Source organism: Lepidochelys kempii, chromosome 2, assembly GCF_965140285.1.
Source record: "Lepidochelys kempii isolate rLepKem1 chromosome 2, rLepKem1.hap1, whole genome shotgun sequence".
Taxonomy (NCBI): Eukaryota; Metazoa; Chordata; order Testudines; family Cheloniidae; genus Lepidochelys; species Lepidochelys kempii.
The window spans coordinates 218,249,180-218,264,125 of NC_136381.1; the positions used below are offsets into that span (position 1 = coordinate 218,249,180).

The 14,946-nt window shown below is 40.3% G+C and overlaps 1 protein-coding gene across 3 annotated transcripts in view; it reads left to right on the forward strand.

Moving 5' to 3' along the window:
* THSD7A (thrombospondin type 1 domain containing 7A) overlaps positions 1 to 14,946 on the forward strand; it is a 437,061-nt gene that overhangs the window by 406,080 nt on the left and 16,035 nt on the right. For all 3 annotated transcript variants that reach the window (XM_073333830.2, XM_073333834.2, XM_073333832.2), the window contains 3 exons: positions 4,243 to 4,388; positions 6,921 to 7,095; positions 10,061 to 10,234. In XM_073333830.2, coding sequence (XP_073189931.1) covers positions 4,243 to 4,388; positions 6,921 to 7,095; positions 10,061 to 10,234 — 495 coding nt within the window. The remainder of the gene's footprint in view (positions 1 to 4,242; positions 4,389 to 6,920; positions 7,096 to 10,060; positions 10,235 to 14,946) is intronic.

Sequence of the window (14,946 nt, forward strand, 5' to 3'; positions counted from 1 at the left end):
GCCCTTCACATACACATTGTAGGATTTGCAGTAGAAGTGCTTGGAGAGTTTATCATTACTTAGACATTAACAGAACAAGTTAGAGATGGAGACCAGATTTTCAAAAGTGCTCAGCAGCCACAAAGGGGGCCAGATTTTCAAGAGCTCTGCTCCCATGTAGACTCCAAAATGGAGTGGCCATTTTTTAAAAAGCGCTGAGTACCCAGCACCTCCCATTGTTCTGACATATCATGGGATATGTCTACACTTGGAGCTGGGGGGAAGACGGGGGCATGGTTCTCAGTTCCAGGAGACATACCCATGCTAGCTCTGATCAAGCTAGTGCACTAAAAATAGAGTGTAGTCATGGCAACATGAGTGGCAAGAGGGCCTAGCCGCACTGAGTACATACCTGTCAGACCAGTGGCACATATTCACGGCAGCTAGCTGGGAATCACACCCCCAGCTTGAAATGTAAAAATACACATTGTGTATATATGTAGGTAGGTAACTATACCCCCCAAATATATTAAAAATAGCAACATTATTTAAAAATACCTCTTGAGGTTTCATTGCTTTTTATGGATCTTGACATTCCTAAATATATCTATTTGATGTTGCTAACAGACAGTAAATTGATTTGGACAGGGGAAAAAATCTCATTCTGTATTAAAATAACATCAATTTTAGGTAGGTTTCCATACAGTAACAAAGTCTAGAACGTAGAAGGCTGATTAGCTCTCCTTCCATCTTGCACTAACATAGGCCGGTACACTTTTGGAATGGTTTTGCACATAGCAATTGCATCCTGTGCTGGGTTTTCAACTCATTACCGTGAGGTCAGAGTTCACTTTCTTTCCTCTGTGAAGCTCCAACTGCAAGAGCTACGGATGCAAAACTATGAGGATCCACTTGACAAACCTTTTTTCACCTACTTACAGTGAACACAGGAGTAGAGAGGCCAAAAAGGGGGCTCCCTTTCTGCAAAAATTGTTGTTTTTGAGATAAAGTTTTGTCCTGAATTGGGACAAAATATCAAAACTCCAAACATTTTCACAGAAAGGGATTTAAAAGAAAAGTTACATTTTGGAACAGCTGAAGTGCAATTTATCAACTTCCCAGCTGTGTTAAGGGAAAATGCTTGTCAATTTCTCTGAAGTTGACAAGAGGATTGCAGCCCAGTTACCAGAGTGGCAGAGTCCAGCTACTCCACCTCACACCAACCTACACCCTGCCCCCTTCAGCCAGGTCCAGGAACTAGAGATATGCTGCCCATCCCCTAGATCTAGGGGGAAAGCAGTGTGATTAACTCAAAAAAAAATTAATCGTGATTAAAAAAAATTAATCATGCTCACTCGTAGTTTTAATTGCACTGTTAAACAATAGAATACCAATGGAAATGTATTACATATTTTTGGATGTTTTTCTACATTTTCAAATATATTGATTTCAGTGACGACACAGAATACAAAGTGTACTGTGCTCACTTTATATTATTATTTTTATTACAAATATTTGCACTATAAAAATGATAAAAGAAATAGTTTTTTTCAGTTCACCTCATACAAGTACTGTAATGCAATCTCTTTATCGTGAAAGGGCAACTTACAAATGTAAAGGGTTTTTTTTGTTACATAACTGCACTGAAAAACAAAACAATGTAAAACTTTAGAGCCCAAAAGTCCACTCAGGCCTACTTCTTGTTCAGCCAATTGGTAAGACAAACACATTTGTTTACAATTATGGGAGATAATGCTGCCCGCTTCTTATATAAAAGTGAGAACAGACATTCACATGGCAGTTTTGTAACCGGCATTGCAAGGTATTTACGTGCCAGATATGCTAAACATTCATATGCCTCTTCATGCTTCAGCCAGCATTCCAGAGGAAATGCTTCCATGCTGATGATGCGCATTAAAAAAATAATGTGTTAGTTAAATTTGTGACTCAGTTCCCTGTGGGAGAATTGTATGCCTTCTGTTCTGTTTTACCCGCATTCTGCCATATATTTCATGTTATGATGACCCAGAACATCTTGTTCATTTAAAGAACACTTTCACTGCAGATTTGACGAAACACAAAGAAGGTACCAATGTGAGATTTATAAAGATAGCTATAGCACTTGACCCAAGGTTTAAGAATCTGAAGTGCCTTCCAAAATCTGAGAGGGACAAGGTGTGGAGCATGTTTTCAGAAGTCTTAAAAGTGCACACTCTGATTTGGAAACTACAGAACCCGAACCACCAAAAAAAGAAGAAAAATCTTCTGTTGGTGGCATCTGACTCAGATGATGAAAATGAACATGCATCAGTCTGCACAGCTTTGGATCATTATCAAGCAGAAACCATCATCAGCATGGACACATGTTCTCTGGAATGGTGGTTGAAGCATGAAGGGACATATGAATCTTTAGTGCATCTTGCAACGCCGGCTATAACAGAGCCATGCAAATGCCTGTTCTCACTTTCAGGTGACATTATAAACGAGAAGCGGGCAGCATTATCTCCTGCAAATGTCTGAGCAATTGGCTGAACAAAAAGTAGGACTGAGTGGACTCGTAGGCTCTAAAGTTTTACGTTGTTTTATTTTTGAATGCAGTTATTCTTTGTACATAATTCTACACTTGTAAGTTCAACTTTCATGATAAAGATATTGCACTACAGTACTTGTATTAGGTGAATTGAATAATACAATTTCTTTTGTTTTTTAGACTGCAAATATTAGTAATCAAAAATAAATATAAAATGAGCATTGTACACTTTGTATTCTGTGTTGAAATTTAAATCAATATTTGAAAACTGTAGAAAACATCCGAAAATATTTACATACATGGTATTCTATTATTGTTTAACAGTGTGATTAATTGCATGATTAATTGCAATTAATTTTTTTAATCGCTTGACAGCCCTAGTTTCATTTAATTTGTACTAGATTTGACTAAGCATTTCATTCTGACGAATTGGCATTTTTCCAAAGAAACTTAGTTATGCAGCTCTGTTCCCACTTTGTGGCCTGGGTGGGGAGGTTTGCTACAGTTCATAGCATAGTCCAGTTAATCTGGGAGCAGGATTTGTCTCTCAGTAGTTAAGGGTACTTAATTCCAAATTCATAATAACAAATTTAATTAAAAATAGACAGATAGGTGAATGGGGGTGGCCCATTTAATCCTGTGAGGTTATGAAGGTAGGTCAGTGTAATGCATTGCAGCACATTACAAATCTACATATATTGGGTACTTAATTTTTAATGTTGTACTCTCTTTGCTTGGTTGTTATTTATTTGTTTTTACAATCCGACGCATTTTGGCTCAGTGCATGTATTTATTCGCATTGAAGTTAAAACCCCATGAAAATATGGGTTTAATTGAACTCTTTGGAAATCCCTATCTATAGAGGAGCTACAACCCCCCACTACATTGCACATAAAAATGTTCTTGTGGCTTCACTGTATCATCTGTCTCAGAAATAAAATCTAATAGTCTGATATTCACCTAAGAGGAAAGAAACAATCACCCAAAAGGATGACTAAATACAAAATCTCTTCTTCATTCCATTATATAACTGCTTGAAATAGAATCTAGTCCTCAAACAGGCCTAGGTAGCATGTCACCCTCCATTGAACAGAATATTAATGTCAGTTAAACCTATTATATTTTAATTTTCTTTAGGTCTGGGTAAAATATCCTCTGTCCCTTGAAAATTCTCCATTATAATAAAGCCCATGGAGACAAAGAAGATAAGTGGCAAGCTCCTTCTGCTTTTTTGAATGTAGACAATCAGCATCTTGTGAATCTGATACATTTCTAAATTTAATACAAGGAAAATGTTGTGGATTAGATACCCATATCATTCCCTCCTAGCAGTACAACTCCAGAACAGTGGAGAACCAAAAGTTCATCTCTCAACAGGGATGCCAAGAACAAAATACCAGATCAGGAAAGGGCACCTGTTTTTTCCCCAGGCGTCTCAACTAGAAAAGTATTATTTATTTATATTCTAGTAGCAACTTGATTTTCTAATCAAGGATCTCATTGTGCTAGGCACAGTACACACAAATAACAACAAAGAAAGTACATATCTCAGAGTATTTACAATCCACACATTGTAAATACTGGTCTGCTGTGCCGTCCACTGTATTAGGTAAGAATAATGCTAACGTAAAGCTTGTCACAGACTGAAACAGAACCATCTTGATGAGTCAATATATATGACCATCTCAAAGTTGCTTTCTCTCTCTCTTTCTCTCCCTCTCTCTCTTTTAAAGGAAAGATGATACGAAGAAGGACAGTAAATCAGCCTTTTCAGGGTGATGGGAGACCTTGTCCATCTCAGATAGAGCAATTCAAACCCTGCCCGGTAAAACCTTGTTATCGGTGGCAGTATGGCCATTGGGCTGAATGCAAAGTTGAGGTAAAAGATGCAACGGAGATCTGCAATTATTCTGGTCACTGCATCCAGGGATATTTGTGATATGCACACATATAACGTATGAAACGTTTTAGCCATTTTATTCAAATCTTTCAATTCAGGAGCATAACAAAGTGGTTACCATTGGACACCATATATACCAACCAGTACCACAGTTTGCCCTAGTTATTCCTGTTCTAAGTATAGAGTAAAGCTCTGGTATCTGAGATATAACTATGTGGTAACTTAAACGGTTTGACAGCTGCCTATCTGAGAGAGTGCTCTGTCCAGAAAGGGTTTTCACTTATGATACTGCCACAATTTTAGTCAGTATAAATGCTCAAATTTTAGCTTCCTGGTCCTAAAAAGGAGGGAACCTACAGAGCATCGTCTGTGAGGGCACTGTGGCTCTGGCACTTGCTCCCCTGAAATAGTCTGAATGATTGTCATCTTCTTGCTGGTATTTGGGGAGGGCACTGATGGGGGTTTTGTGGGTGAGTTTGACATGCCAGGGTACAATCCAGACCAGAAGTGGGGGCTTCTGTCACCCCTGCTTTGCAACCTTGGGTGTCTTACAATGTCTTGCTGAAGTAGCTCCCACCTGGGCCGCTCACAAACAGCCTTCCAGCATGCAAGCCACACCCAGAGTGTCTATGTGAAAGTGCAACCTGCCAGCCACACTTGGATTACACTTGGCTTTTAACAGCCTTGGTTATACTGCAGAATGACCCCAATGTGCTCTCAGTCGCAGATTTTCCCCAGAAATGTCTCTTGTGCTGCCCAGCCCTCTCCTGCACAGTCCAAATATACTAAATCCATTGTTCCTTTATGGGAATAATATACCCTAATCTGTTATCTCAAATAGAGTTACCCAGACAGTTTAAAGAAAAGGAGGACTTGTGGCACCTTAGAGACTAACCAATTTATTAGAGCATAAGCTTTCGTGAGCTACAGCTCACTTCTTCAGATGCATATCGTGGAAACTGCAGCAGGCTTTATATATACACAGAGAATATGAAACAATACCTATTCCCACCCCACTGTCCTGCTGGTAATAGCTTATCTAAAGTGATTTCCAGCACAAATCCAGGTTTTCTCACCCTCCACCCCCCCACACAAATTCACTCTCCTGCTGGTGATAGCCCATCCAAAGTGATAACTCTTTACACAATGTGCATGACAATTAAGCTGGGCTATTTCCTGCATAAATCCAGGTTCTCACATCCCCCCCACCCCCATACACACACAAACTCACTCTCCTGCTGGTAATAGCTCATCCAAACTGACCACTCTTCAAGTTAAAATCCAAGTTAAACCAGAACATCTGGGGGGTGGGGTAGGAAAAAACAAGAGGAAACAGGCTACCTTGCATAATGACTTTAAGTTTAAGTTAAACACAGTGGATTATATAAAACAGTAAAACAAGTTTATTAACTACAGAGAGAGAGATTTTAAGTGAGTACAAGTAATGAGGCATAAAAGTCAGAAATGGCCGCAAGAAGATAAAATGCTTTCTAGTGCCCAACTTAACAAACTGTATTAGATTCAAGCAAAGTTTTTCACCACATGCTTCTAGCAGCATTACTGATCAAACTCTTCAGGTCAGGATCCTTCCCTCCCTCAGAGTCTGACGGCTGGTTGCTTTGTCGTCTCCGGTGCAGAGAATGAGGTGGGCCGGGGGGAGGGCTTGTCTTAGGGTGTTTGTCCCTTCTTTTCATTGTTCTTTAGTCCCTTTTTCAAAACCAATTCCAGCTGAGAACCAGGAGACAGGCAGTCTGCTGGAGGAAGGATGTTCCCTGCTGGGCTTTTTCACCTGTGTGAGCTGTATATTTTTCTCATCCCCTTTTTTGCTTGATGATTCTGTTTACTGCTTAAATGCAAATTAAAACAAGCATACACTCCTTTGTTCAAGACAGGTCTGTTTGACCACTTTGGTGCTATGTGAGTCTGAATATATATTTTAACATCATACAGGGGAAATTTAGAACTTTATGCATAAAGCTGCTTCACACATTATGCCATTATATTTCTGCTCAGCAAGTTATGAGTTTTCAGATGATACCACACAAGGCATATCTTGTACAAAGCATATACAGTAGTGTGTAGGGTGTGAACACGGGTATATTTTGTCCCAGTGAGATATGGTATTTTTATCTTGTTTTTATTTACTGGATGGTTAATTTCATTTTATTGTGTGTAAATAAGTCATTCTGCTGGTGGTTATTCCTTGTAGAGGACTGCTGCTTTAAATAAGAATAATTATTATTATTGATTAATTATTGTTATTATTTCAATTGAAATAATTGGAAAAATACTGATTATTATTTTAATGACATCCACTGTGCTTCCATATAAAAATGACTAGGTGTCTTTCCCGGTCTGAAGCATTGAATGCTACAGGACCTAAATTGGCTTTATTTTTCAAGCCATCAGCATTAAATAAAGTAACAATAATCAGAAAGTCAGATCAGCTTTGATTTAACCACTGAAGACTTATTTTTCTTGCCAACATTTGTGCATCCTCTCCCTTTCCAGGATGCTCAGTGTGGAGAGGGGACAAGAGTCAGGAACATTTCATGTGTGGTCTCTGATGGATCCACTGACGATGTTGGCAAAATAGTAGATGAGGAATTCTGTGGAGAAATTGAGCCTATTATTGATGGCAATAAGAAGATGGTACTTGAGGAAACCTGCACCCTTCCTTGTCCAGGTAACAAATTTGTTCAGATATGTGTGTTGCATTTCAAGATTGGTCAACCTGAGATGGCCTACAGTACAAAGGAAAAAGATGATTAGCCACAGGCTGTGAAGTCTTTACCACATTCACCTATTGAACTAACGGAATTACTTTTTATCAGTAGTTTCACAAGAGTGACCGTACTTTGTGATACTAATAAAACGGTGACTAGGGAAAGGAATACATGCATTTACAAATGTTTTTAAAATAATGTTTGGCATAGACTACTCCAGTAGGCATTTTACTTTTGAACAATTGGCACAAAAATCATAAATGTTACTTTACCACACAAGAAATAAAGTGTTAATTGGAATATGAGAAGAATCCATTTCATGGATATTTAAATAACAGACTGTCCAAAAAAACAGAGGGTTTGTTGTTTAAATGTTCTTTTTAAGCGTGTGAACAGCTTTTTTTATTAAACTGAATCAGGGTTTAATACTTTTGTTTGTTTTTAATGGAATTAAGTAAATAGACAAAGGAGGTTTAGTGCTTGTTTAAATAAGGTCACATTGGGGGCCAAGGAATGTTTTTCTGAGAAAATATCATTCTTAGTCCCTCCACTAGCAACAAATGCATGACACTCACATTGACCCAACAGATGTATCTAAAGGCGCTGTTGTGGTTTGTCAGATCTGTGACCCTCATACTAAGAAGGATTAAGAAGAGACCATAACAGCTGTTAAAGATGAACTGCAAAGGTTTTGCTGAAAATTAAAAACTTGTCTGTAAGTTCCAAAAGGGGGGCGGATGTCGCTGCTGTTCTTAAAGTAATTAGTGCTGTAGTATTGGAAGTATTGATTAGCTCTTTCCGTTCCCAAGAAATTTAAGATATAGATTTCCTGTTTTCTCTGCCAAAGCACATCTCATCACAATAGCCATTCCATACCAAGCCTGTATCTTCATTGCTTCACAACTCTTTCAAACCTATTCCTTTTGGACGGAAATGTAGTGTGTCTTAGCAACAGACGAAAGGTGAAATTTTCTAGAAATCTGTTGAGCTGTTTGAGTTCTAAGAGGTGTGTCTACATTTTGCACTCATCTAAAAGTGCAATTTGCTATTTCATTGACATAGCACTTTTCATCCCAAAGAATCCTGCACCACTTCACAAACTATGAGTTTGAAACCGTGAGCAAAAGTCCCATTCACTTGAATGAGAGCAAGCAGACAGCTGATACAGAGCAATGGTTCTCAACCAGGGGTATGTGTAGCCCTGGGGGTACGCAGAGGTCTTTCAGGGGGTACATCAGCTCTAGATATTTGCCTGCTTTTACACCAGGCTACATAAACAGCACTAGCAAAGTCAGTGCAAACTAAAATTTCATACAGACAATGACTTGCTTACACTGGTCTACATACTATAGCTCCAGTTCTCAAACTGTGGGTGAGTTCATTTTAATGGGACCAACATTAGACTTACTGGGGCCCAGGGCAGAAAGCTGGAGCCCAAGCCCTGCTGCGTAGGGCCAAAGCCAAAGCCTGATTTTTTAAGTGAGATGAAACTTGTAGTACGCAAGGCAAATCAGACTCCTGAAAGGGAGAGATTTTGACCAAGGATGTCACTATTCTTACTACAAGTCTCATTAATGTCAGTGCAGAGTAGACACAGCTATGGTTTCCCCAAATTTAAGAAATATTTTAATTAACAAATTGTGTACTGTCAACAAACAGTTCTGCTTTCTAATAGAAAATCAAAAGACTTAAGTGGTATAAGATACTCCATTTTGTGATTGATTGATTTTGTTCATTAAATTTAAGAAACATAGTTGTTCACTGCTCAGCCTTTAAATTTTGCCGAATAATGACCTTTGTTTGAGCAACCTCATGTTTAGCCAAGGAGAATAACTACCCTGTGGGGATGTGTTAATGATACACTCTAACTAAAAAGTTTTCCAAAAATCACTTCCTGCTCTCCTATTATAGATACATCAGTTCTTCAATAATTCATTTTTTTACATGATTTCTTAATGTCAGCAAATAAAATTCCTTCATTAATTAGGCATCCGGTCAACATGGTGCTTATTATATTTGTTGTCAGCATAATGTAAGGGAACATGAATTTTTAATGGTCTTTTTGCTGAAATAATTAAAGCTAAAGAGGCTCATTTACAAGTCTCTTTGTGTTTTAATTTTCTAGACATCTTTTACACAGCAATATTAGCAAAACTGTCTTTACACCATGCTTCAGACTTCCTTAAAATATTCACTACGCTGCTGTGAAAATTAATGTTTGTTAGTGTGATTTTATTCCTCAGTCTTGAACCATAAGATAATACCGTGTAGATTCCTACCATCATAGAATTTAGAGAAGATATTTTATATCACCTGTGCCAATCTCATTTCTGACAAGAAATGTTCCCCACAGTAAGAGCTTTTCCCAGTCTACTTCCCTAATACATTTAAATGATAATGGCCTGTTTCCTACAAGTGGAGCAGAATGAGCAAGAATTAACCTTGACTTTCCAACTGGCTATATATACATTGTCTTCTTCTGAGCTTATAGAAAGTGAAGTTTATCATGAAGATAATGTGGAAAAATAGGCTGGAGCACAGCATACCGTGCCTTTCCATTTGTGAAAGGCCAAATGTTGAATGCAGTTTTTGTCAGAGACTGAAAATGAGAGCAACTTAGTACTGCTATGGAAATGCTACAGTTGCTTGGAATGCTTCAGCATAAATAGGGTTTTGTAACACTTCAATTTCCTTGAAGAATCATTTCTTTTGTACAGAAATTAAAATAAGCTGGTGTTCTGTCACCTATATTTTCATAGGATGAAGGTAAGTATGGGTCTAAATGGAGAAATATTCTTTACTAATTAATGAGGCAGAGTTAAAAGGCATTATTTGGATCAGAACCTTCTATGGCCTTTACAGGTAGTATTCAGAACTCCCCTGGTATCAACTCTTCAGCTTTGTTACATCATTGTTGTTGGACAGGTGATTGTTACTTGAAAGAGTGGTCAGAATGGAGCCTTTGTCAGCTGACCTGTGTTAATGGAGAAGATCTTGGGTTTGGAGGGATACAAGCCCGATCCCGGGCAGTGATCATTCAAGAATTAGAGAACCAACACCTCTGTCCAGAACAGGCTTTGGAAACAAGATCATGTAACGGTGAGTATCAAAACACAGAAAATAGGCGACCGCTATTTTAATGTAAGATGAATAAGACTTTTTCTTGGCCAAATTTTGGTTGTGAGGTTGAAAAATGTTGCAAATAATAATTGCGTGGACAGCTGCTTTGTAATTTCATCCAAAAACGTCACAAATCTATGCCAATCTCCCATTATATTTTAATTATAGAGTCAATTCTTAAGTTTCATGGTATTTTTTTTCAAAATGTCTTTAATTCTTTTTCCTCAATAATTGACTTTCATTTATAGCAAAACTTATTAACCTGTCGTATTTCTGCCTCAATGTTTAAGAGAAGTGACAAAACAAAAATTTACTATATTCTCTCATTCTCTTTGTACTATTTTTTTATTTTGTTAATTATCTGACAATAACACCAGTGGGTCCCAACTGTGCTTGCTGCTGTTCCCATTCATTAGAAGAGTCATTCCCTGCCCATAGAGCTGTCAATCTAAATAGGCAAAACAGACAAAGGAGAGAGAAAGGAAGTATTAATGGAGACACAAAGAGAAACTGAAAGATTAAGTGACATGTCCAAGGTCACACAGGAGATCTATGGCAGAGGTGGGGATTCGGCCCAAATCTGCTGAGTAGAGCTGGGTGAATTTTTCTAACTAAGCTTTCTGACAAAAAAGGCAGATTCAGGTCAGCTGAATCATTTCATGAATTCTGCTGATTTTGCCAAACATTTCAACAATTGAAATGAAATATTTGATTTTTCAAGCCAAAACAATTTTTCATATCAAAATTTCCTCCAATTTTATAAAAATTTAAAAAAGCTTGAAAGCAAAAGGATTTGTTTTGTTTTGTGTTGAACCAAATGTTTTGTTTTGTTTAAATTTTTTTTTTTTTTTTTTTACTTTTCGGATCTGACAGAGGACCAAAAGATCAGATTTTGTTTGAGTGCTGGTCCCTATGCCTACATGCTGTGGGTACGCATGCTCTCCATGAGACCAGAAGATTCTTCAAAAGCAGTGTCTGTTGGCCCATGCCTGCACCCTACTCAAACTGGTCTAAGCTGAGGGTGTAAGGAGCAGCTCGCACTACCAAGCTAAAAACAAACTGTGTACACAGTGCTAAAGTTGAGGCTAGTGCTGGAGACCAAGCTCTGAAGCCTAGAGGGGCGGGTGGGCTTCAGAACCTGAGCTCCTGCCTGGATCGCAGCATTTACCACACTATTTTTAGTGTGGTAGTGTGAGCCCTAGTCTGCCAACCTGGAATGGGACGCTGGCTGCTGTAGCTATGTAGCTGTACCTTGGACAGTTTGGCACACACCAGCTACCTGTGCCTGACCCTGAAGAGGACTGAAAAAATATTTTGTTCCCTCCAGGAGGACAGAATATTTGTTTTCCTACCCTAACTGGAACTCTCTAATAGTCCAGAAAGTCCTCAAGTGAAACAGGTTACCTCAGCCTAGATCCACCCCTTCAGATAAAGGTGGAAAGAGACTAGATCTCCTCAGCAGAAAGAACTTTTCATCAGCCAGCCTACTATTCCACATAGCAATTACCAGACATTCATGTTGAAACATGATTTTATTAATTAGCATAAACTGCCAGAATTAGCTGATAAACTGCCACAGAAATGTAGGCCACAATTCCAGGCAATCCTGTACGAAAGGAAACTGGTTGCCAGATCATCACTCCAGATGTCACTTGATGTAGTGCACCGGCTCCCTGACAACCTTGGTGGTTATAAGGCAAGCTTTTTGGTTGCCGTCTTCAGGATTCTCCAAGGAGGTAGAAGACCTCTCTTTTGAGGGAAACAACCTGTTTAGTGAGAAACAGATCACTGCTTCAAGGACTCTGCTGTGAAATTCTGCTCATCAGAATATACACCTTGGCACCCTGTAGGAAATACTCCAGGTCATTTCCTCATAGATACTGCTTGACCCTCTAGCCTTTTATCATCAGAAAGCCTATGAGGACTTGTCTACACTACCAGGTTTTGTTGACAGATCTTATGTCAACACCCAAAAGGCGACAAAACAAAAATTGCCAAAGGGTGTTCACACTTGCTCTCTCTGTCGACAGATCGTGTCCACATTGGGGACACTATCATCGACAGGGTGAGCAATGCACCATGGCTACGTATCCCACAGTGCAGTGTTGTGGGAAGGAAGAGCTGATCGCTGCAAATCTTGGGATTCTCTCCGAGTTCTCCCACAGCCCCCTCAGCTGCCGAGAGCAGCATCCTGAGGAGCTCTGTGAGCTCTCCCTGCTGAGGAAGGGCAAAGCAGCACAGCAGTCCGTCCCCCTCCCCCTGCAGCAGCCGTCTGCCTGCTGCTGAGTTCCTAGCACCGGGCAGAACAGGAGCATTCCAGTTTTCTCTTTGTTCCCCAGATGGAGCAGCACACAAATACTTCCATGAGCTTTGAAAGGGGAGGGGCGCATGCCTGCAGGGCAGCAGAGATCAAACCACTGAGCAGAGCAATCAGGGCAGGCATTTTGGGTTCCTGGCAGGAGCCAGTTCTGTCAACAAAACAATCAGCAGTGTCAACGCTGGCTCTTTGTCGACTATAAAGGGAGGGGAAAAGACAAAAGTCTCTCGTAGAGGTGGAAGTTTTTTGTCACCAAAACTGGGCGTTTTTCACAAGAAAAGTTCCATTGTAGTGCATACGCTCTTGCTGTTTTGTCAGTACAAGGCAGTTTTTGGCAACAAAACTTGCCAGTGAAGACAAGCCCTGAGCCTCCTAAGAGGCACCAATTGGTGCAGCATAGAAGACAAACAGAACCCCCACCATCCCCTCTTCAGTCCTATCCAAGAAGACATTTTGATGGGGCACTTGAGCACCATCACTCCCTGTACCTTCCCCACTTCAGTGTCCACCTGGCCTGTTTCCTCCCAATGCTGGCAGCATATCACACCAGCCAAATGGGTCTCAGACATCATCTTGAACCAGTAAAATAAAATTCCTTGTTGCTCCTTCTCCAAACCTCCCTTCCCATCTGTTCCATGAGAGGATTCTCAGACAGAGTGTGGACTCCCTAATCCAGGTATCAGCAATGAAGCCTGTACCCCCTCAACACAAGAGGAAGGGCTTTTACTCCAAATATTTCTTCATCCCCAAAAGAAGGGGGACTGGAGACCCATCCTCAGACAGCTAAATGTCTTCATTCACCATTCAAGATACAGGATAATTATATTGCCCCTAATAATCCCCTCCCTAAATGAAATTGACTGGTGTACCTCTCATTGTGAAGGATGCCTATTTTCATATAGACTTTCACCCAGTGTACAGGATACTCCTGTGGGTTACGATGGGCCTAAAGCACTTGCAACACAGAGTGCTTCCCTTTGGTCTCTTGACAGCCCTGAGGGTTTTTACGAAGGTACTGTCCATGCATACCTGTGTCAACGAGGCAGTCCAATATTTCCTGTCTGGACAATTGGCTCCTCACGGGGCAGTTGTATCAGGAAGTGCAGGCAGCAGTGTTACCTCTTTACTCAACCTCTTTCACTGCTTGGGACTTCAGATAAATCCTAAAAAGTCCAGTTTTAGAAGCTTTAGAATTTATTGGTGCAAATCTGAACATGATTACACCCAAAGTTGGCTTACCTCAAGACAGATTCTTTCCAGTGAGGGACCTCATCCCCCCAATTTGACTCAGCCCCCAGATAACAGTCTGGTTCTGCCTGGTCCTGCTAAGCTATATGGCCTCATGTGACCACCCCCTTCACAAAGTTTCGCCTACATGCCTCCAGGCACTGTTGTGAATGGTCTATGCTCTGAGCAGGAACTTCCTGGAAACACAGGTCACACTTCTGCAGAGTGTCCTGATGTCACTCACCTGGTGGGAAACAAAGGACAATGTCTATATAGGGTTGCCTTTATTCCTGCATTGCCCACAAAGACACTCATTATGGATGCCTCCCTAATGGGATGGAGAGCACATGTGGACGACCATACAGCTCAGGGTTTGTAGACTCCACAAGAGTCTACTCTACATATCAGTCTTCTTGAAGTTTGGGCAGTGCACGAAGCATGCAAGATATTGCTGTCCTTCATCCAGTCCATGCACTTCTGAATCAGGTTGGACAATGTGACTAATTTATTACTTAAATAAGGGGGAGCAAAATTTGCCTCACTCTTCAAGGATACAAGCAACTTGGAATTGGTGCATCCAGCATCAGCTTTACCCTACTGATAGTGCTGCATTCAGCTGCAGAGTCAGTGGAGCCCCAGACGCAGCCTCCGAGCTGGGCAGCTCTGTGTTTGCAGAAATGGGTCGGGGGGAGTGGCACATCTGGGTCTCCTGTGTTAGAATAGAAGCAGGACCGTTCATCACAACCTGGTGTCCCTCCATCTGGTAGCCTGGTTTCTGGATGGACAATGAATTTAGAGAGATTGTGCTCACAAGAGGTCCAGTTTATCCTTAATAATATCAGGAAACTCTCTCCATGGATATGTATTGCTGCCAAATGGAAGCAATTCTCCATTTGGTGTCAGCAACATCACTTACCCCCACAAGGAATCTGGGATCCCTCTTATCCTGTGCTGTCTTCTCTCCTTGAAGAAATTGGGCCTATCCATCCGTTCACGGCATGTACATTTTTCAGCTATTAATGTCTTTCATCCTCCAGTGGATAACTGCTTGGTTTTCCACTATCCCCAGCAGTGAAGTTTCTAAAAGGCATTATCAGAACATTCCCACCGCTATTAAAACTTGCTCCTATCTGGGACCTAAACTTGG